Here is a 23,828-nt window from a genome sequence, read left to right as displayed (position 1 = left end):
AATTTTTATACCTTTTCCAATGTCTTCCTGTCTTCCTCTCCCAGAATTTTTTTAAGAAAGTAGATAGTCAACTGTTTTCTTTCATTTGGGATGGGAAACCCCCCAGAATACGGAGGCAGTTACTACAACGAGCCAGGATAAATGGCGGCCTTGCACTTCCAAATTTTAGGTTTTACTACTGGGCAGCAAATCTTAAAACCATTAAATATTGGCTTAAAGATTCAGAACAGACTTCGGGTCCAGTATGGTTGGAAATGGAGGCGAGGTCATCCAAACCTGCGACACTGTCTTCCTTGGCTCACTCCTCTATTGCAAACCCTTTTTTATCATTTACACGAAATACATGTGTTCGAGCGACGTTAAGGATTTGGAACCAGTTCAGACGACACTTTGGGCTTCAGGCTGTTTCATTCTCTGCCCCAATAGTAGCTAATCCGGCTTTTCAACCATCCATATACGATGATGCTTTCATTTCCTGGGCTACTAGAGGTATTTGCAGGCTTAGGGACCTTTACATCGATAATACATTTGCAACATTCGAACAACTGGTGATGAAATTTGGTATTCCTCGGAATAATTTCTTTAGATTTTTGCAAGTGCGCAGTTTTATTAGCAGTTTGAACGTCTGTTTCCCTGCTTTACCAGAGGAGAATGCTTTGGATACCTTTCTAACGCCTTTACCTTCACTTAAAGCAGTACTTCTCAAATGGTGGGGCGCGCCCCCCCAGGGGGGCGCAGAGCAATGCCAGGGGGGGGCGCGAGTGACCTCGGGGAACATGCTTTTTTTTTTTTTTTTTTTTTGCCGTACTAGAATAAAGTGTACTTGCACATCCACTCTGTGGGTGGCAGTGGCGCTCTCATTTTCAAAGTGCGTGCAGTATTTTTGAAGTAAGCAAGAGCACACGGAAGAGACTCATGCAGAGCTGGACTCACGCAGCGACCCACTGTCTTTCTCACGTGTCCAGCCGAGAAGTGCCGTTTTCGGCTTGGGATCGTCACGACCACCGCCCTCACCTACGGTTCTCCCTCGGCCGCCGAGAATGCACTTTTTTCGGGCCGTTTGCCTTTGACTTTTAATATAGTGGGAAATGAGGAAAGACCACTGTTTACTGAGTCTAAAAATGATTATAGCGGAGAAGCCAAATCAGTTAAGACGCCACTTAAAGACATTAGACCTCAATCTCATTGATAAGTCGCTTGATTGTTTTTCAGCGAAAATGTGCCGAATATTGCCAATTGTCACAATCGTCCCGCTTTGTCAGTGTTATATCAGTAAACCAGTGAGCACTGTGGTGAATCAGCGAAAATAAAAACTTTCCTTCTGTCCAGAGACCTTTTCCCCCCCTTCTATTCAGTTTTGTTGTTTTTTCGGTCAAATTTTTTGGCATGTTGTCCTGAAGAGTAAATGTTTCTAATCAATTTGAATTTGTTATTATTTACTGATTTTATTACATTTTATTTTTCAGTATCAAATGGTCAAAAATGTACCTTGAGTGTATTTTTACAGTTTGGATGTGACTTTTTTTTTTTCCTTTTTTTTTTTTTTTAACTTCAGGCAAATTGATGCGCATTAAGTCTTTTCTGTTACAAGCAACACAATGTTAAAAAAGTTATACTTTATTATAAGTTGATCTATGTTACTTTTTTTCTTTAATAGAAAAAAAGGACACAATGTTAGGCTGAGGCGTACTTATAATAGTAATATAGACGAATGATACTATTTACAGTGGCGGCAGAGAGTTGGGGGGGGGCGCGAAACATTTACGTCTTCCTTGGGGGGGGCGTAACAGAAAATAATTGAGAAGCACTGACTTAAAGGCAGTTTATCGAATATTTACGGCCAAATTTGTAGTCTACAAAATGTTTCATTGGCACCAATTAAAGCACTGTGGGAGCAAGAAATGGGTGTTATGATTTCGGAGGAAGTATGGGAGGCTGCACTGAAAAGAGTTCATTCTTCATCAATTTGTGCATGGCATGGTCTTATTCAGTGCAAAATTATTCACAGAGCACACTGGACTAAGGACAAGTTGTCCAGGATTTATAAAGATGTTGCCCCTACCTGTGCACGATGTAACCGTTCACCAGCTAATCATACCCACATGTTCTGGTCTTGCCCGTCTTTATATAAGTTTTGGCTGGAGGTTTTTAACACAATTTCAGCAATATGCAACGCACAAATAAGTCCTGACCCCAGCATAGCGCTGTTTGGAACATCCTCGTCTGTTTTAAAATTATCCAAGATGGACCAGGATAGAATTGCCTTTGCCACCCTTTTGGCAAGACGACTGATTTTACTCGCGTGGAAATCTCCCAGGTCACCCTCTCACACGCTCTGGATAAAATCAATCTTAAATTGTGTCCTTCTAGAAAAAATCCGGTGTACGCTCGGCGGCTACGAAAACAAATTTTATGCAAGGTGGACCCCTTTTCTGGTGTATGTGGGAGCCATGAATTTCCCTCAGATTCCAGAATAATGTTTAGTTTATTTTTGCTGTTGTGTGCATTACTAAAAAAAACTTTCGGTTAGTAACGTACGGTATGAGACTGCTCCTTCCGCTGGACCCAAAGGTTCATATATTTCCATGTATACAGCATTGGATTCTGATTTTTGGGGAGCACTGTGTGGGACTAATTGCTGCTGCTGAACTGCGGAGACAGAATGCTAATATAGAGTATATCTTAGGACTGACGAGGTACTGTTTGTGTGTTTAAGTATGTTTTTTTTTGTGTTAGCAAGTATGGTTTGATTTGTATTTTCTGTTTTGGGGGGGGTATTGTTCTTTATACATTGTCACATAGTTTGCTAGTTTGACTCCACTGCTTAGAAATGAATGCTCAATGTAACATGTGACTGGAAAACAATAAAAAACAAATTTAAAAAAAAAAAAAAAAAAAATTGAATAATTAAATGATCGCTTACATGCACATCCAAGCGATCCATTTCATTCAACAGCATAAAATACCGCTTGAAATATGAAATAAGCATGCTTTTTTCTGTCATAGGCACTGTAATCTTCGAGTTAGGTGGGGTTTAATTAGACGGTGAGTTGGTTTCAACAAATTCTGTGCAGTTTCTTAGCTTTTTGTTCGTTCCAGGGCTTCGGAGTGGCTAAGCTAGCGCGAGTCAATGGGGTTTGCCAGCATGCCATTAAAAAACAACATATGCATGCATTAGAATCACCGATGACCCATGCAATCAATAGTGCTGGCTGTGTTTTCAGGATTAAACTTACCATTGCATGTCAACAATTGTAGTATGAACAGCAACATTTGTAATCCAGCAGCTCTGCAGGGAAAAGGCTGTCCAGGCAAGCAGGATGGAGTGACGTAACATCATTTTTTTAAACCACCGATTTTTTTTTTTTTATTGGGAACGAAAGGGACTTCCAATCCCCCAAATCAATCACTCTGATGCACTGTACTGTTTACTCTTTTCACCACGGGATAGCTTCGTTTGAACAGTTAAATCTGTTAATATAGTTTGTTATTGGCATGCTAGCGCACCCCATTGACCCGCACTAGCTTTGCCACTCCAGATCCTTAACACTAACAAATAACTAACAAACTGCATGGAATTTGGTTGAAACCAACTCCACCGATTAATTAAACCCCCGCTAAATCCCCCTTTTAAAGCGCTGTAAAAAAATTTTGCATAAAGCGCTGCCGTCAACATTACTCAAAGTGCAGAGTTGAACCTCTTTCCCAGTTATTATTTGGCATCAATAGGCCACGTTGAACAGTGGAAATTATCATTTTAATTTTATGTTCTGAAATGTTTTCTCCACTAGGGGGCATTAATGCTCTTTGGACAGGTGATGTTTCATTTCAGTAGAATTTCCCTGTTGGAATTAGATGATTTTTTTTTTTTTTTTAAGCCTAATATGGTCATGTAATTGGTCATATTTAGTTGGGGCTTTGCAAGGCAAAGCCCCATATAGTAAAATTCTTTAAAAAAAATTTTTTTTTGTTGGCGTTTCTTTGGCACGCCGCACAGCCAAAACTGTTTGAACGACCGTCACCGTTTGAATATCAAAATGACCCCAATTTTTCGCGCGATGCAGGGAAGTTTTCGAATGAACCTCCAAAATTTTCTGTTTGCCTGTAAATGTGGATTTTTTTTAAAAACGTTTTTCAAAACGCTACTTGTCCTCGCATAACTTACTCGTCAAACTCATCGGTAAAATGTACGGTTCACCCAAAATTTGACAAAAACTCTCCTGTTCATTTCTAATGGTTTGCCATTTACAGCCATGTACGTCCAAATTTCCCATTCATTTTCAATGGTAGGAAAACATAGTTTCTTATAATTATGACTATTTATCATTACAGACCATTGACATTTTGTGACCTGATGTCAAAAGGACGTGTCCCCAAAATGTCCCCAAATCAACAGGAAGTACAACTGATAGATCTATATCCAACACAGCAAAGCCCTGTTGTAATTATTCCAGAAATTGCAGTTTCTAGTGCAGTATAATAGTAACAGTTCATTTTGATGGTGTTGTGCCAAGTAAAAAAAAATTGTTTTTTTAATTCATTTTCCATGCCGCTTATCCTCACAAGGATGCCATTGTTTAAAAAAAAAAAAAAAAAAAATTGGTTAAAACAGCAGTTACTCATTACTTGTGTATTCTTTTCACCGATTACAATTTTACTTCTACTTGAATAAATATTTTGGATAGCTACTTGAAATGACAAATGTCATCTGTCGCTAGCATTTGTTATTTGGATCACTGGGACGCTGTCTGAGCTGCGCAGACCCTCCAGAATCGGAAAGGTTGACCATCCTCAACGAAGCCTGGAAAGTCATCACTAAAGTCCGCAATCCTCGGGTACAGGAAGACACTTCTATATTTGATGATAAACAGTTGAACTAACTCATTTTTTCGGTGGGGGGACACAGGATTACGTCAACTGTGCTGAGATCTGGGTGGAGTTCACCTGTCGACATTTCACGGTGAGCGAATACTAGTACCGTTATAAGGATAAAGGAAAAATTCTCCAAAAATGTGTCAAATTGTATTTACTTGGAAGAAACGTGAGGTCAACACCGTTCTGGCAGACATCATCAAACACATGACTCCCGACCGGGCCTTTGAGGATGCATACGCTCAGGTTTGTACTCTTTAATGCTTTAATCTCCATTTATCATCAATCTTCAATTAACTCTTATTTGTCTGTCCGCGTAGCTGCAGTCTGTGATCGGGAAGATCCTCGCTCACTACCACGACTTCTCCGTCCTATTTTCTATGGTAAGTAAACAGCAAGCATCGCAGTTATTATTATTTTTTTTTTTTGATGATTCTTAGTTTAAAAAAGATTTTGGAACACTTCAATTCTTTATTAAAGTACAAATAAACATATAAATAACAATAATAAATCACATAAGATGAAATGCTGATTGCATGATTTAGTGCAAAAGAATAGAATGTAAACAGATTCAAAACACTGTGACTTCACTTTTCCAACAGGATACCAAACAATTCTTACTTTTTTTTTGCGGTGTGTCTATATTGTTCTCAGCATTAGAGTGAGCACATTATTTAAGTATTAGTGTAATTAGTGTTGGTCCGATAAGGGAAGGTTGACAGGTACAGTGGGGCAAATAAGTATTTAGTCAACCACGAATTGTGCAAGTTCTCCTACTTGAAAAGATTACAGAGGCCTGTAACTGTCAACATGGGTAAACCTCAACCATGAGAGACAGAATGTGGAAAAAAAAACCAAAATTACATTGTTTGATTTTTAAAGAATTTATTTCCAAATTAGAGTTGAAAATAAGTATTTGGTCACCTACAAATAAGCAAGATTTCTGGCTGTCAAAGATCCCAACTTCTTCTAACAAGGTCTAACGAGGCTCCACTCGTTACCTGTATTAATGGCACCTGTTTTAACTCATTATCGGTATAAAATACACCTGTCCACAAGCTCTGTCAGTCACACTCCAAACTCCACTGTGGCCAAGACCAACGAGCTGTCGAAGGAGACCAGAGACAAAATTGTAGACCTGCACCAGGCTAGACAGACTGAATCTGCAATAGGTAAAACGCTTGGTGTAAAGAAATCAACTGTGGGAGCAATTATTAGAAAATGGTAGACATACAAGATAATCTCCCTCGATCTGGGGCTCCATGCAAGATCTCACCCCGTGGCGTCAAAATGATAACAAGAACGGTGAGCAAAAATCCCAGAACCACACAGGGGGACCTAGTGAATGACCTACAGAGAGCTGGGACCACAGTAACAGAGGCTACTATCAGTAACACAATGCGCCGCCAGGGACTCAAATCCTGCACTGCCAGACGTGTCCCCCTGCTGAAGAAAGTACACGTCCAGGCCCGTCTGCGGTTCGCTAGAGAGCATTTGGATGATCCAGAAGAGGACTGGGAGAATGTGTTATGGTCAGATGAAACCAAAATAGAACTTAGAACCTAGAAACACAGGTTCTCGTGTTTGGAGGAGAAAGAATACTGAATTGCATCCGAAGAATGCCATACCCACTGTTAAGCATTGGGGTGGAAACATCATGCTTTGGAGCTGTTTTTCTGTAAAGGGATCAGGACGACTGATTTGTGTAAAGGAAAAAATGAATGGGGCCATGTATCGAGATATTTTGAGTGAAAATCTCCATCAGCAAGGGCATTGAAGATGAGACGTGGCTGGGTCTTTCAGCGTGACGATGATCCCAAACACACAGCCAGGGCAACAAAGGAGTGGCTTCGTAAGAAGCATTTCAAGGTCCTGGAGTGGCCTAGCCAGTCTCCAGATCTCAACCCCATAGAAAATCTGTGGAGGGAGTTGAAAGTCCGTGTTGCCCAACGACAGCCCCAAAACATCACTGCTCTAGAGGAGATCTGCATGGAGGTATGGGCCAAAATACCAGCAAGAGTGTGTGAAAAGCTTGTGAAGAGTTACAGAAAACGTTTGGCCTTCGTTATTGCCAACAAAGGGTACATAACAAAGTATTGAGATTAACTTTTGGTATTGACCAAATACTTATTTTCCACCATGACTTGCAAATAAATTCTTTAAAAATCAAACTGATTTTCTGGGTTTTTTTCCACATTCTGTGTTTCATGGTTGAGGTTTACCTACGTTGACAATTACAGGCCTCTCTAATATTTTCAAGGTGGAGAACTTGCACAATTAGTGGTTGACTAAATAGTTATTTGCTCCAGTGTATGTCAAAGTTTCGTCATGTTCGATGTCTGTCGCCCTAGGAGCGTTTCCTCCCATTTCTTGACATGTTCCAGAAGGATAGCGTAAGGGTAGAGGTCTGCCGGTCAATCGTAGATGTGTTCATCAAGTAAGAGCCCCCTTTCTTCTTAGATATTTTACCTACTGCAAGAAATGTCTGTAAATTTCCTCTCTTTTTAACCTGCAGACACCAGCTGGAGCCAACCCGAGACCCTGTCATCCTCAACGCCATGATGCACATCTGCAAGACCATGCACGACTCTGTCAAGTAAGACAAAATATATTCGTGAGTTGATTAAGATGGGGTGTTGGAAATAATCCAAACTATATGTGTTGTGTTTTGCAGCGCTCTCACTCTGGAAGATGAAAAAAGATCTTTGTCTGTGCTGATCATCGGCTTTATGCGCGTGGTGAGGCATTCCTTTGGTAGTTCTTTCAGTGAAGTTTCATGCTAGCTTTTCTTGTGTTGCACCGATACCATTTTTTGGTGCAGATTGGTGTGGTATCAGCTGATAATGTACTTTTTTTGAAAAAACTATTTATAAAAAATATATATACTTTTGTCCTTTAATAGTAAATTACTGCAAACTTACTGTATTTTTTGGACTATAAGTCACACCTTTCTCATAGTTTGGCTGGGCCTGCGATTTATACGCAGGTGCTACGTATAGGCCTATGTTTTTTTCCACTTTTCAGATTGTTATGTCGTGTTGATTAGGCCAGTGTTTCCCCATCCAGAACATTCATGTAATTCATTCATTCATCTTCTGAATAGCATATACTCCTGAGGGTCGTGGGGGTGCTGGGGCTTATCACAGCTAAATCCAGGCAGAAAGCAGGGTACATCCTGAACAGGTTGCCAGCCAGTCGCAGGGCACAAATAGACTAAGGCTGCAGCCATCGGTTATATTAGTAGTCGATTAATCTATCAACTAGTTAGTTCGAATAATTGAGTAACCTGATGAGGAACATGTAATGCGTTACAGAATATATTTTAGGAGATGTGAAACAAAGACTTCCTAAGATTGCACTTTCAAAAGAGCATTAAATGCGAATACAAAATAAAATTCCCGAGTGTTTCTTAAAACTATGCAGAATAGCACTTTTATTTAGAAATAAATTAAAATACCTCGTAAAACGAAAGTTTACATGTTTAAAAATAAATAAATAAATTGCACGTCCTGTGATGTGACCATTGCACATGCGCACATTTGTGATGGCGATGTTCAAACGATATATTGCGCAGGCTTATCTAACACAGACAAACACGTGAAACCAAACAACTTCCCATAATCATTCCATAAGAAACGTATCCAAACGGCAACAAGGGTCGAAGAAATAATAGATAGCACGCTAGTCAGTTAGCCTGCTGTGTCCATAATTCTCGCGCCAGTGTTCGACTGCAATGTACGTCTTTTTGTGGCTTTCCGGTAACTCGAGGTTTAAGCAAGCACAAGCATCATTAACTCATTTGCTCCCAGAAACGTATAAATACGTTCTATTTTTAAATGCTTCACTGTCCCAAAAACGTATTTATACGTCTTTTGCGTTTTTTTAATTTTTTTTTTTTTTTTTTCTTTTTTTTTTTAATAAGACGCATATATAGCTTCCGCTGTATCCGAGAAACAAAGAACAATGCTCCAAACCCATTTTAAAGCAATAAAACTGGCCACTGGAGGGCAGTAGCGCATTTTGTAAGACCAGGCAACCCGACTCAACAGCAGTGAACGGCCGGGCAGCATGGTCGGAGGGCTGGCGGCATGATGCCAGGCGGCGCTCCGACCGAATAAAACACACGAGACGACACCCGGGAGGCCAGGCGCTGGACGACCGCGCAAAACGAGTGAGACCCCCAGAGCAGCAGCTCGCCGAGCAGACCCCGCAGAAACGCAAAAATAATCCATCTTTGTGAGACATACAACGATGAGGGAAAAGTTTACACGGCTGACGTGGCGACAACGGTGTCATCTCGGCGACGAACCGTCATCTCTCAGTAGTCACGTGTGAATAAATTGTTACTTTGCTATCAAAAGCTCTATTTGTCTAGTTGTTCATGGTATTTTGTAAAAGGAAAACATTATTCAGAATGTTATTCATTATTCTGGAATGTAACTAATGCAAAAAATAGCTTTGTTAAAGTCAAACTTATGTTTGAAATGTATGCGTTTACAAAAAGCTAATTTTCTGGTTTTTCATCAGATATTGGTAAATTGCTCAAACTAAGCTATTTTCTAATGCTTATTTCTAAAGAATGGAAAAAGATATGAACTTACTTTTTTTCTGCTGAAAGAAGAGAGTCTAATCTTTCTTTTGGTGGGTTCCATGTTTATATAGCAATAGAACAGAATTTTCTGTGGGCCTTGCAAAATCAGTCAAAATCCAGAAAAACGGCCGGGAGCGAAGGGCCTTGCCCTGGTGAAAATGGCTGGGAGTGAATGAGTTAAAGACTTTTAATGCGTAATTACCTTGTTTCGATCCAAAATCTCTGTGTAGAATGCATCACCGAGTGTCAAGACACAGCTGTGAATGGCTTCAGTCGGACTTTGTGGGGATTTTATGGGTAAAACACGGTAATATAACAAGGGTAGCGATGCAGAAGTCACAGACAAAAAGGGTTGGTCGAGATTTTCTTTTTTAAATATTTACCCTTTTAAACGTCCCCCCCAATTTTTCTTTGTTTGGATCGATCATTTATCATCTTAAATATTGGGGAAAACGTGACAGTAACCCAAAAAAATACAATTTAGGATAGTTATGACTTACGAGGTAGATATCCGTGACCTATTTACAGAGTTATTTTTTTCATTGTGACGTAATTTGTTAAAAAGTTTAAAATATTCGAGTGAATGATTTTTAAACTCATTTTTTTAACTAAATATTGGACGCCAATTAATGATTCTAAGCTAAAATTATTAAGTACTTACCTTCTTTTTATGGCTGGATTGAAAGAAAAATGGTTGCGCGATGTCTGTAAACGGGAGACTCCAGGGCAAAATGGACAAATTAAAAATAGTCTGGGGGCATAATGTGCCATCAAACTGCTATGGTAGCATATAAACATATTGTTCTATCAAATACAACAGTTCTGTTGGCTTTAAATACAGCAGTTTATTTTAAAAAGGGGTGCAAGAGCAGAAAGTGCTTTTTCAGCCTTGTCTATGTTTTCCGCCATATTTTTTCCCTTCATTATCTGCCACTGACGGCGCTAGACATCTAATCCATTTCTTTGTTCCGATGTTCAGGTTTCTTTCGGCCGCGACTTTGAGCAGCAGTTGAGTTTTTGTGTGGAGGCCAGAGCCACATTCTGTAACCTGGAACCAGTTCTGGTGCAGCTCATTCACGTCAGTATGAAGTCTTTATTATTTTCATTTGAGGTAAAAATTCAAAATAAAACTCATTTTGTCGTCATTAGACGGTGAATAAGCTGGCGATGGAGACGAGGAGAGTGATGAAGGGCAGTCACTCTCGTAAAACGGCTGCATTCGTACGGGTAGGCTCGTTTTATTTAAAAGGACGATGATACCCCATTCATTCACTTAACATATTGTTTTTATTCTGCAGGCTTGTGCTGCCTACAGTTTTATCACCATCCCATCACTCAGCAGCATCTTTAGTCGTCTTCACCTTTATCTCTTGTCCAGTCAGGTTGCGCTGTCCAACCAGTGTCTATCTCAGGGTGAGCGGCTTGCCACCATCCATAGACTTCATAATATATTGACAAGACACGGGGCGCTGACACTGCATCACGCCTTCGGGTAGGGAGCTTGCCCACTCCTAGCATCATGAGGAATTATTCTCAAACATGCACGCAGCGATCTAACACAGGATTTAGGTTGAAAAAGCATGAAAGCTGTACGACATACAAACAGGAAGGATTGTCTCAGGAGTGATTTGTTTGAGGATTGAAGGTAATTATTATATTTTTCGTACCATGCATGTATCTTGAAACGTTGTGAAAAATATCAATGGGAGAAATTAGCCGCTACAGCCTTGGAGTCCTATTTCGCAATATTTACATAACATAAATGCTAACTGCCCGGCTTTTTGCTTTTAATAAAGTATTGAGACTGTTTTACGTCCATATCCGTAAAGAATTCAGGGATTTAAGCATTTATTGACAAGAGTTTCAACGTAAAAAGCTCTTTGTGGTGCTAAGGCGGCGGCTTTTTGGCTAAAAGACTAGCATCACATTCGACATATTTACCTAAAATAAATGCTAACTGCCCGTTTTTTTGCTTTTAATCAAGAATCGAGACTATTTTACGCCTATATCTATAAAGAATTTAGAGATTTAAGCATTTTTCTCAATTATTTTCATCGTAAAAAGCTCTTTGTGGTGCTAAGGTGGCGCCACTTTGGCTAAAAGACTAGCATCACATTTGACTTATTTACGGAAAATAAATGCTAACTGCCCGTTTTTTTTTTTTTTTTTTTTTTTGCTTTTAACCAAGAATCGAGACTGTTTTACGTTTATATGAATAAAGAATTTAGAGATTTAAGCATTTATTCAAAAGAATTTTCATCGTAAAAAGCTCTTTGTAGTGCTAAGGCGGCGCCTTTTTGGCTAAAAGACTAGCATCACATTCGACATATTTACGTAAAATAAATGCTAACTGCCCGGATTTTTGCTTTTAATCATGAATTGAGACTCTATTACGTCCATATCTATAAAGAATTCAGGGATTTAAGCATTAATCCACAATAATTTTCATCGTAAAAAGCTCTTTGCGGTGCTAAGGCGGCGCCTTTTTGGCTAAAAGACTAGCATCACAGTCGACATATTTACATAAAATAAAATGCTAACTGCCCGTTTTTTTTTTTTTTGCTTTTAACCAAGAATCGAAACTGTTTTATGTCCATATCTATAAAGAATTCAGAGATGTAAGCATTTATTCACAAGTTTTTATTGTAAAAAGCTCTTTGTGGTGCTAAGAGGGTGCCACTTTGGCTAAAAGACTAGCATCACATTAGACATATTTACTTAAAATAAATGCTAACTGCCCGTTTTTTTGCTTTTAACCAAGAATCGAGACTGTTTTACGTTCATAGCTATAAAGTATTCAGGGATTCAAGCATTTATTCACAAGAATTTTCAACGTAAAAAGCTCTTTGTGTTTCCACTCAGTCAGCTTTGACAGATATAAGCCCCCTATGAATCAGCCCCGCGCCCCAAGTCCCGTCAATACAGTATATAATGAAGTCTATGCACCAACTTTAAACTCTTGTTTCTTGTGTCTTTTTATTATAAAACCATATAACCTTACTTTGTTTGGTTTCTACATTTGTTTTTGTCCTGAAGCGGATGCCTTCTTGAAAGCAGCGGTCAGTATTCTGTCAGAGGTTCCACGCAGCATCAGCGTGGAGGGCAAGATTCGCTCTTCAGAGAGTTTCCTACTCGACTTTATCAACAACTTCCTGTCCACACTTCTCGTTGTCCCGGTAATAAAAACTTTAGAACTGTATTAAGCATTGAGTTCCACCATTTAAAACAATTCACAGTAGGTGTGTAAGGAAATATTGAAAAGGTGATACATCGCAATACTTTGTTTCCCAAAAGGTTATCGATATGAAGAATCTACATATCATTTTGAAAAGGTGTCAGGGTTTTTAAAAAAATAAATAAATAAAAATAACAGGTTGCTACCAAAATATTCCATTGGAATGCTGTCTACGTTAGCTTATGGCTGCCATTGTCTGCGCTGGACATCCAGTTCATTGTGACTGGATTGGACGTCTAGTTCCGTCAATAGCAATTAAACCAGAGCATTCACAGCCAGTCTCTTGTGGGCATTTACAGGTCAGTTCCTGTTGATTTTGAGTCCTTCTCCACCGGCTCTCCTCCCTTGGTATCACCCACTCACCCAATTCTTGGTTCACTTCTTACCAGTCTGACCGCACACGACTTGTCAAATTCGGCCCCCACAAATCCAAATCCCTCCCTGTCTCCGTTGGCGTGCCCCAGGGTTCTGTCCTGGGGCCGCTCCTCTTCATTATTTATATTCTACCACTCGGTTCCATCTTCCGCAAGCACCATATTCAATTCAACTGCTACGCGGGGGACACCCAGCTCTACATTTCCTCAAAACCAACCTCCTCCCCAACCCCACCCTCGGCTCCGTTTAGAAGACATACAGTAAACTCGTTTCGCCAGCTTACTCCTCCTCAATAGCTCAAAATCTGAAGTCCTTCTTGTACAGTGGTATGAAAAAGTATCTGAGCCTTTTGGAATTACTCACATTTCTGCATAAAATCACCATCAAATGTGATCTAATCTTTGTCAAAATCACACTGATTAAAAAGCAGTGTCTGTTCTAACTAAAACCACACAAACATTTAGAGATTTTCATACTTTATTTAGAATAGTATGCAAACATTGACAGAAAGGGGAAAGATAAGTGAACCATCACATTTAATAATTTGTGGCCCCCCCTTTGGCAACTATAACTTCAACCAGACGCTTCCTGTAGCTGCAGATCAGTCTGGCACATTGATCAGGACTAATCTTGGCCCATTCTTCTCTACAAAACTGCTGTAGTTCAGTCAGATTCCTGGGATGCCTGGCATGAATCGCTGTCTTTAGGTCATGCCACCGCATCTCAATGGGGTTCAAGTCTGGGCTTTGACTTGGCCACTCCAGAACGTAATAATGATGCTCCCTCCACCTAGGTTCACAGTGGGAATGATTGAGCATTGATGTTGGTGAGCTGTTCCATTTTCCTCCACACTTGACATTGTGTGTTACTCCCAAACAATTCAACTTTGGTTTCTTCAGTCCACAAAATATTTTGCCAAAACGTCTGTGGAGTTTCCAAGTGCCTTTTTGCGAACATTAAACGAGCAACAATGTTTTTTTATAGACAGCAGTGGCTTCCTCCATGGAGTCCTCCCATGAACACCATTCTTGGCCATATACATATGTTGATGTGTGCGCAGAGATATTGGACTCTGCCAGTGATTTCTGTAAGTCTTTAGCAGACACTGTAGGGTTCTTTTCTTACCTTCTGAGTATTCTGCGCTGACCTCTTGGCGTCATCTTTGGTGGACGGCCGCTCCTTGGGAGAGAAGCAACAGTGCCAAACTCTCTTCATATGTAGACAACTTCTCTTACTGTCGATTGATGAACATCCAGCTTTCCCAGCTATCTACAAATCACCAGTCTTTGATCGCAGGTCCTCAGACAGCTCTTTTGACCGAGCCATGATGCACCTCAGACAATGCTTCTCATTAAGACAATTCTTGTGTGTTTTATAGTGGGCAGGGCAGCTTTAAATCACTCATCAGTGATTGGGCACACACCTGACAAATTGTTTGGTAAAAATTTGTTTCAATTGCTCTTTAAGTCTCCTTAGGCAGAGGGTTTACTTACATATATTTCCCCCGTCTGTCATCGTTTGCATGCTACCCTCATTAAAATATGAAACCCTATACATGTTTGGTTTTAGTTAAAGCAGACACTGTTTTTTTCATCTGTGTGATTTTGACAAAGATCAGATCACATTTGATGGTGTTTTTGTGCAGAAATGTAAGCAATTCCAAAAGGTGCAGATACTTTTTCATACCACTGTAGGCAACAACGCCTTGCTCTCTAATGACAATAACTTCTTTAAAACCATCAACAATGTTCCGATCTCTGCCTCTACTCAGGTTAAGAGTTTGGGTATCATCCTCGACAGCACACTTTAATTCCGCTCCCATATCAACATCATCATCACATCAGCCTATTTCCACCTTCGCAATATTTCTCGCCTCCTCCCCGCTTTCACCTGCCATACCGCTTCCACTCTTTTCTGTAGTCTAGTCACTTCCCGTTTTCTGTAGTCTAGTCACTTCCCGGCTCGATTACTATAACTCACTGCTCTTCCGTCTCCCAAATAAGTCCCTCCAGAAACTGCAGCTCCTCCAAAACTTAGCAACACACCACATCTCTCGGACACACACCACATCACCCGCCCATCCTCCGTCAACTTCACTAGCTTACAGTCAAACAAAGAATCAACTACAAAATCCTTGTCATTACCTTTAAAGCACTCCTGGCCCGTCTACCTATGCAATCTCCTCTGTATTAACCGTCCCCCCATTCACTTCGCTCCTCCTCTATTCTCCTTTCGGTCCCCCGTGTCCTCCTTTTCAGTAACCCCAAATCAACAGGAAGTCACTCATGATATGCCTTAAAAATGAAGTCATTGCCTGGCATTGGCTGCCACTGATGGCCATAGACGTCCAATCTATTTGAACATTCGTTCATTCCCTGCCATCCAGATTGTACATCTACTAGTGATAGATGATCTAATCAACTAATACATCAATTATTAATATGTATGTTTGCAGGATCACCCAGAGCACGGCGTACTCTACTTAGTCCGCGGTGTGCTAAACATGGTACAGGATTACACATGGGAGGACAGCAGTGATGCCAAAGTGCGCGTTTACATCGCCGCCCTCCCTCTGCTGGCCGCTATGAGCCAGGAGACATACCTGTACACTATTCCGCAAAGTAAACACACACATAACATCTAACATATTTATTGCACGATATAGTAATATGAGTAGCACAATAGTGTTGTATTATATCTTATATATTGCATCTTATATACAGTGCCCGCCATAATTATTGGCACCCCTGGTTAAGATGTGTTTTTTAGCTTCCAATATTTTTTTTAAATTCAAATAATATAGGACCTTAATGGAAAAAAAGAGAAAAATCCAACCTTCAATACAAGTGCATTTATTCAGTGGGGAAAAAATCCCACATAAAGAAATAATTATTTGACATCAAATTATGTGTGTCACAATTATTAGCACCCCTGGTGTTAATACTTTGTACAACCCCCTTTTGCCAACAAAACAGCACCTAATCTTCTCCTATAATGTTTCACGAGATGGGAAAAGACAGAAAGAGGGAACTTCAGCCATTCCTCTTTGCAGAATCTCTCTAAATCATCCAGAGACCTGGGTCTTCTCCTCTGTACTCTCCTCTTCAGCTCACCCAACAACAAATTTTGATTTAAAATGTCCTGGTATTTCAAAGCATTCATGATGCCATGCACCCTAACAAGGTTCCCAGGGCCTTTGGAAGCGAAACAGCCCCACAGCATCACTGACCCACCCCCATACTTCACAGTGGGTATGAGGTGCTTTTCAGCATGCGCATCTTTCGTGGCACGCCAGACCCACTTAGTGTTTGTTGCTAAAAAGCTCAATCTTAGTCTCCCAGGCTTCAACTGGGACCGTGTGCTTTGGTCAGATGAGACCAAGATTGAGCTTTATCTTGCCATATTTTTCTGTAAATTATTGTTGGAATGGAAAGATAAGACACAAGAGAGAGATATACATTCAACATACGGTACATAAATACTGTATTAGTTTATTATAACAATAAATCAACAAGATGGCATTAACATTATTAACATTCTCTTAAAGCGATCCATGAATAGAAAGACTTGTAGTTCTTAAAAGATAAATGTTAGTACAAGTTGTATAAATTTTATATTAAAACCCCTCTTAATGTTTTCGTTTTATTAAAATTTGAAAAATTTTCAGTCAAAAAATAAACTAATAGCTCGCCATTTTTGATGTCAATAATTACACATCTTACTCATGGTGCTGAAAGCTATAAAATCAGTTGGACCCAAGCGCCAGCAGAGGGCGCCAAACACCAAAAAACAAGTAACAAGTGGACATTACCAGGGTACCCGCGGGTTATTAAAAGTATTAAAAAAGCATTGAATTTAGTTTTCCATTATTAAAGGTATTGAAAGTATTAAATTAGCTGTCGTAAGTCTGGAATTTTTTCACCGTGGTTTTAATTTTGAAGAACATCTCAGTGCAACCTAAATTATATCCGTGACAAAGTTTTTTTGTTTTGTTTTAATCCATAACGAAGATGACGCGTAGAATTTTTACGATGCACTGCACTACAAATCATAATGCACCTCGTGCGTGCGTGCTGTTAGCATCATTAGCATCAACATCACAACACCAGGCAATCGCACAGTATTGTGTGCTAACGTAAGGAACTGCTCAGATGCCTTAGTTGTTATGTTCGACGAAATCCTCAACAAGACAACCAAGTCCAAACAGTTGGACCAGCATGTGAGGTATTGGATCGGCGACCAAGTCGCATCCAGATACTTTTGGTCGCAGTTTATGGGTCATGCGAAGGCAGTGGACCTGCTTAACATTTCAAAGTAAGTTGCCAATTTCTCTAATTAAAATGTGTTAGATGCAATAATGTATTCCTACACGGTTTGCCTTTCGAATGAATGTTAATTTTGTAGTTTTAACTCAAGAGTCAGCCATGTTCAATGGGGTATTGGCAGGTGCACTAGCCTTAGCATGGCTAAACCGGAGTCGTAGATCCACCATCACCCTCAGATACACAACACGGTTGACACTATTATTGGAACGAGTGCGGGGTAACGTTGATCTGAATAACATGGCATGGTGATAGGCAAATTATAATGTAGGTGATAGTAAAACATCTCCTGGTATATTTAAATGTTTTTCTTGATTGAATAAGAGTATGGCTTTTCTCTATCTGATTAAAAGAAATGTCTTCAATAGCTAACAAAGGATTAACAGGTGTTTTGTATAAAAACAACTACCAAGGGAAATGGTCATGTGTAGCTTTTTTATTTTGTGGTAATTAATGGTAAACTACTGCCATTTAATGGCTGTTTTTTAAACTTTCACTGCCAATTGCAAAATTCTCCCAAGCACTTTACAGTTAAGGTGACCAACTTGGCAATCACCAGTTAAGTTGACCAACTTGACAATCACCAACCTAACACCTTGACTAGGTCCTCTTAAAAGGGAAACCTGTTGTATTGCAAATGTAATTTCTGAAGTTGCTTTACAAAAATAGTGTAAAATCCATTTTATCCTGGGGGGGAAAAATCTGAAAGACCTTATATTTAAATGTTTTAATTGTATCTTCAGTAAATGTGCATTCCTTTGTCAAACACACTTAGTAATTGAGGTTAAATTTGATGTTCAGTGCTTTATTTTTTTAATATGATTCAATATTATCTAAATAATGGGTGCGAGAAAAGTATTAATTTTCAGTTGAAATGGCATTAAAAAAGGGCTTAAAAGTCTTGAATTTAGATTTATCAATCCTGGGGGGACCCTACATTACACTCTGCTGTCATTTTAATCTGAGCGGGGCATGTGCGTTATTTGCGTCAAACATTTTAACGTGATTAATTTAAAAAAAATAATTACCGCCCGTTAACGCATTAATTTTGACAGCCCTAAATTATTTCTTTATGTGGGAATTTTTTCCCCACTGAATAAACACACTTGTATTGAAGGTTGGCTTTTTCTCTTTTTTTTCCATTAAGGTCCCATATTATTTGAATTAAAAAAATATATATATTAGAAGCTAAAAAACACATCTTAACCAGGGGTGCCAACAATTATGGAGGGCACTGTATTATACCTCTTCTATTTTCTTGCACTTTTTCAGTGGACTCCAATGAGACCCTTTACGGAGGGGACCCGAAGTTCTTGTCAGAGATTAACAAGCTATGCGAGACCCTGATTGGGCAAATCCTAGACCACCTGAAGGCTCTCGGTCGGGAAGAGGTGAGGCCAAACAAAAAATCCAAAATTGCTTTGAATTTGTTTTTTAATGCTACATCCATGGGCTATCAGCAGAGTACACGCCGCCAGGGTGCTCTGGCCTTCTCCCTCTTTTGCGTCCTGCTCGCCCACGGGGACCTGAGGAACAACAAACTGAGCCAGCTGGCCGTCAACCTCTGGAACCTCAGCCACAAACACGGACACTGCGAGACACGCGTTTCTGTGAGTTTAACTAACATTCGGATTTCATTACTACGACAATCCTAGTTACAGTATGGCATTAACCAGTTTATCTACCGTCCAGGTTCGGACACTTGAACACATGAAACATCAAGCTCAACAGGCTGACATGTCTCACCTGTCCGACACAGTCCAGAGGCTCGCGTTGCAGTCCCGCACCTGAACACCAGTGTCAATGAGTATTTTTCTCAAAAGAAAAGCCCACTACATTGCGGATAGCACTAAGAAATGCCTTAATAGAATAGAATATTTAAGGTCGGTTGGATTGAAAACGATCATTCCTGTTGAACGCAAGTTGTTTCCATTCATTTTCTATACAACTTGTCAGGGTCAAATTCTGAGGTCATAGGGTCATGACCTTTTTTTGTTCTTGTTTTTGAGCATTAACAAGCGTAGCTTTTCTGAATCATGTAAGCAGACTTTAACGCTTGTACTGTGTTAAAAATCTGCCCACATATTCGCTACTGTATCAGATTCGGTCTGTGATTTAACTCGGCCTGAGAAAATTAAGCCTTTGCTGTATATTGTTTTTGGGTCATAATTGACCCATTATCAAGTATAAAGTACCATTGATTTGTGCATACCCAAACTTGTAAACGGGTTAAATTTGACCCAAACGCAATGCAAGGGTTAAAATAACGGTAGCCTCCAGCTTTGTTATGGAGGGCCAAATGGGACAGAATGAAATATATAAATCTTTAAATCATTACTTAAATGTGTCCTTAATTAATAAAAAAATGGGAATCGAATAAATAAGTGTCCTTAAAGCAACACTAAGTAACTTTTCAACCTTTATAAATTGTTTTCATAACATTTGTGATTATATGTCAAGATAACGACACTGAGCCACATGGCTGCTAACCGTCATGTTATTGTTAGCCACAACTGGATTCATTACCTTATTACTATTCATCCTTCACACAGCCGCTGGAAACAGAAATGTTGTTTAATCCATCTGCAGGTGACCGGGAGATTAATTGATTGATAATTTTACGACACTGCGGGAGTGCGCTAGTCCTCATGGGAAACGCAGTCTTCCTTAAGGAAGAGCAGTACCGCTTTTGTCTATTGGCGTCGCTAAAATCGACCAAAAATGAAATGTTACCAGGCGTTGCTTTAAATTAGGGCTGTCAAATTTATTGCGTTAACGGCCAGTAATTAATTTTTAAAATTAATCACGTTAAAATATTTGACCCAAATATTAACTCATGCACAGAATGACCCGTTCATGCATTGCCTCAAACAGTTTACAATAGCGCCGTTTTAGCACATTGAGAACGAAAAGGCAGGGAAATGCGAGTGGACACAGGCGTTCATTGGACCGCGCTTTTTATTGGCTTAAGCTTTGGCAGCCACTACTAACAGTCATGGTTGGCCAAATTCCCATCATGCAGTTGGGCGGAGCAAGAGACGATGTTTTTCTTAACACACCTAATTGAACACAACACAGAACATACTGCATACCATTTGCAGCCATCACTGACAGTCATGGTTGCCCAACTTCCCGTAATGCATTTGGGCGGAGCAGGAGATGTTCTTTTTCTTAACACGCCTAATTGTACACAACGCAGAACATACTGTACACTATTTGCAACCACCACTGACGGTCATGGTTGCCCAACTTCCCATCATGCATTTGGGCGGAGCAGGAGACGCTCTTTTTATCTTAACACGCTTAATTGAACACAACGCAGAACATACTGCATACCATTTGCAGCCATCACTGACAGTCATGGTCGCCCAACTTCCCGTCATGCATTTGGGCGGAACAGTTAAGTCGCTACAGTATCATTTAGTGAAAGCACAACAAAAATAATATTCCTATCTCTCAAAGAAATTATGTTCACAAAAAGAAAAGAGCTCAGTGCAAAGAGAACTGGCATTCCCAATCAAAATAACTATGCAAAATACACATAAAACTTACTCAGACTTTGCCTTGCCTCTAATTAATTTAAAACTCGCCATTGACGCCTTGTGGTGTATTTTAATCACCACCTTACGTAGTTAAAGACACTGTGGAAGAACTGCAGGTACCTGATATGACGTCACCGCTCGGCGACATCAAAGATGGCAAGCTATTAGTTTATTTTTTGTTTGAAAATATTACAATTGTTATTAAAACCAAAACATTAAGAGGGGTTTTAATATAAAATTAATTAAGGCTGTCAAAATTATTACGTTAACGGGCAGTAATTATTTTTTTAAATTTATCACGTTAAAATATTTGACGCAATTAACGCACATGCCCCGCTCAAACAGATTAAAATGACAGCACAGTGACATGTCCACTTGTTACTTGTGTTTTTTGTCTCCCTCTGCTGGCACTTTGGTGCGACTGAATTTATGGCATTAAGCACAATGAGCATTGTGTAATTATTGACATCAACAATGGCGAGCTACTAGTTTATTTTTTTATTGTAAATTTTACAAATTTTATGAAAACGAAAACATTAAGAGGGGTTTTAATATAAAATTTCTATAACTTGTGCTAACATTTATCCTTTAAGAACTACAAGTCTTTCTATCCATGGATCGCTTTAACAGAATCTTAATGTTGATGCCATCTTGTTGATTTATTGTTATAATAAACAAATACAGTACTTATGTACAGTATGTTGAATGTATATATCCGTCTTGTGTCTTATCTTTCCATTCCAACAATAATTTACAGAAAAATATGGCATATTTTATAGATGGTTTCAATTGCGATTAATTACGATTAATTAATTTTAAGCTGTGATTAACTCGATTAAAAATTTTAATCGTTTGACAGCCCTACTTTAAATATGTCACAGATTTATTAAAATACTACAGAATTTCATGTTTAAAAAAGTATTTCCCTATCCAATTAAATATTTCATACATATTTGCTACAGCACTTTATGGATTTATTTTCTCTGTCAAACTCAGTGGGCAAGATTAACACCTGATTGGTTACCCAGCACAGTCACAGGTCAATTTGAGATAAAACGATCGATGCTGACCTAGTAAGCATTCTGACACACTAGGTGGCGCTTCCTTTACTCGGGTCAAACAAGTGGCGGACTCACTGGAGACGGAAAAACTTGAAAAAAATCGGATTCGTGCATTAAAACCTGCATTATGAACCTAGCCTAACAGGCTTGCAATTCTAGCTAATAAACCGGTATTCAAATACTTATTTGCAGCAGTATACAGTGATCCCTCGCTACTTTGCGCTTCAAACTTCGCGCCCTCAGTCTATCGCGAATTTTTTTTCCAATTAAAAAAACAATACAGATGAGCTGTCCGAGCCGATTACCTAGTGAAGTGTTTTTCAACCTTTTCTGAGTCACGGCACATTTTTACATTGGAAAAAATCTCGCGGCAAACCAACAAGTTCCAAAATTACTTTCTGTATATTATATTTATTTATAGAATAGTTTCTCAATATTTATACGTACTCGGTGTGAAACTTGAGCCTGTTTAGATGAACCCAAAGCTGATATCCTGGCAGGAATCTTCAAGAACAGCTCTCAGTCTGTTTTTATTTTTTATAGCAGTTAGGCTTGAAAAGCTTATAATTATCAGACAGGGGGACTTTCGCAATGTCTTTAACCGCATCAGGGCCGAGCAGCTTGCTGACAATAGTTTTGCAGTCAGGTAGTATCCCAGCGGTATGGTTGACATCGAAATGTTCGACGTCAAAGTGACGTATTAGGGTGGTCCTTATATGGGGTCAAAATTTTTTTTTTTTTGGAAACGTTCAACTCTCACCCCCTCAATGTGTTAGGACATTAAAAAAAGTAAACTGCAAATTTTCAAAGTAATTATGCAATATTTTGAGGTTGCTCACAGCCTTTGAAATTTCCAAAATGTTCGTATTTTTAGAAATTTTACCGTTATCGGTTATTTTGGAAAAAATGCTTTCAATTTCTTTATTATCAACTGAATGTAGTGAAACTTCACAATGCATACACCAGATACAAATCTAAAAATTAAAGCATAATACAAACAACACATGGCTACATGTATATTTGTGGAATCATAAACCTAATTTGCAACCGCCTTATGATTACAGTCATTGTTACAGAATACCGCTGGTGTCCTCAGGTTCACAGCTAATGCAAAACTGTGAGGATTGCTTCAAAACAAACAAATTGATTTGAACCAAAATATTGTCAAGATATTTTGACTGATTAATAAACTAAAAAGTATGACAACATACGAAAGGTTCACTATCAGTGACTGATGATTATTTATTGATTTCACTCTGGAGCAGTGTGGCCTTTTTTGCATCGGGGAATCTCTTCCTGTGGTCCTGTACGACTTGCAGCAAGTATTGTTTCTGTTCCTCATCATTAGTTAACAGAGGATTGTCCTCTTCAATGAGTGCCACTCCCCTTTCAGCTAAATCGTTAACAACCTTCAGACTGTGCACGATGGAAGATGCTGCCTTGAAGTCGTCTCGGGAGTCCCATGTTTCTGGTTCTGCCTGGAGAAATTCTGCAGCTATATCCAAATTTGTGAGGAAAATCTTGGTGTTTCGGTTCACATACCCCACAAGGGACATTTCCTGGATGGACTTCTTGGCAGCTTATATGCGCTTTGGACCTTTTGGCAAACTATCAGAAGCCGATCCTTCCTCCAACATAGCTTCCACCATGGCTCTCTTTGTATCATTGGTTACTGCTGGGTCGAAGAGGGCCAACGCTACCAACTCTTCACTTAAATACCAAAGGTGCCCTGAAAACTTACTGACTGCAGCTTTGGAAATTGCTGGGTTGATGTCCTCATACATCTTCAAACTTTGCAAAAACCACAGATCATGACGAGGAGCAGAGACG

At 39.4% G+C, this 23,828-nt stretch overlaps 1 protein-coding gene across 3 annotated transcripts in view; it reads left to right on the top strand.

The window, feature by feature from the left end:
• vps35l (VPS35 endosomal protein sorting factor like) overlaps positions 1 to 19,517 on the top strand; it is a 66,960-nt gene extending 47,443 nt beyond the window's left edge. For 2 of the 3 annotated variants that reach the window (XM_057825344.1, XM_057825346.1), the window contains 15 exons: positions 4,719 to 4,835; positions 4,907 to 4,960; positions 5,038 to 5,118; positions 5,193 to 5,255; positions 7,224 to 7,309; positions 7,388 to 7,468; positions 7,547 to 7,610; positions 10,443 to 10,541; positions 10,613 to 10,690; positions 10,762 to 10,876; positions 12,500 to 12,639; positions 15,529 to 15,694; positions 18,668 to 18,786; positions 18,856 to 19,005; positions 19,088 to 19,517. In XM_057825344.1, coding sequence (XP_057681327.1) covers positions 4,719 to 4,835; positions 4,907 to 4,960; positions 5,038 to 5,118; positions 5,193 to 5,255; positions 7,224 to 7,309; positions 7,388 to 7,468; positions 7,547 to 7,610; positions 10,443 to 10,541; positions 10,613 to 10,690; positions 10,762 to 10,876; positions 12,500 to 12,639; positions 15,529 to 15,694; positions 18,668 to 18,786; positions 18,856 to 19,005; positions 19,088 to 19,186 — 1,512 coding nt within the window. In that variant the 3' untranslated portion in view covers positions 19,187 to 19,517. The remainder of the gene's footprint in view (positions 1 to 4,718; positions 4,836 to 4,906; positions 4,961 to 5,037; positions 5,119 to 5,192; positions 5,256 to 7,223; positions 7,310 to 7,387; positions 7,469 to 7,546; positions 7,611 to 10,442; positions 10,542 to 10,612; positions 10,691 to 10,761; positions 10,877 to 12,499; positions 12,640 to 15,528; positions 15,695 to 18,667; positions 18,787 to 18,855; positions 19,006 to 19,087) is intronic. The other variant, XM_057825345.1, reaches the window with a different exon arrangement.
• Positions 19,518 to 23,828: the final 4,311 nt, after the last annotated feature.

Source organism: Corythoichthys intestinalis, chromosome 21 (genome assembly GCF_030265065.1).
Source record: "Corythoichthys intestinalis isolate RoL2023-P3 chromosome 21, ASM3026506v1, whole genome shotgun sequence".
Classification (NCBI taxonomy): Eukaryota; Metazoa; Chordata; class Actinopteri; order Syngnathiformes; family Syngnathidae; genus Corythoichthys; species Corythoichthys intestinalis.
Note: the sequence above shows the minus strand (reverse complement) of the source record. Positions and strands in the feature narration are given on the sequence as shown.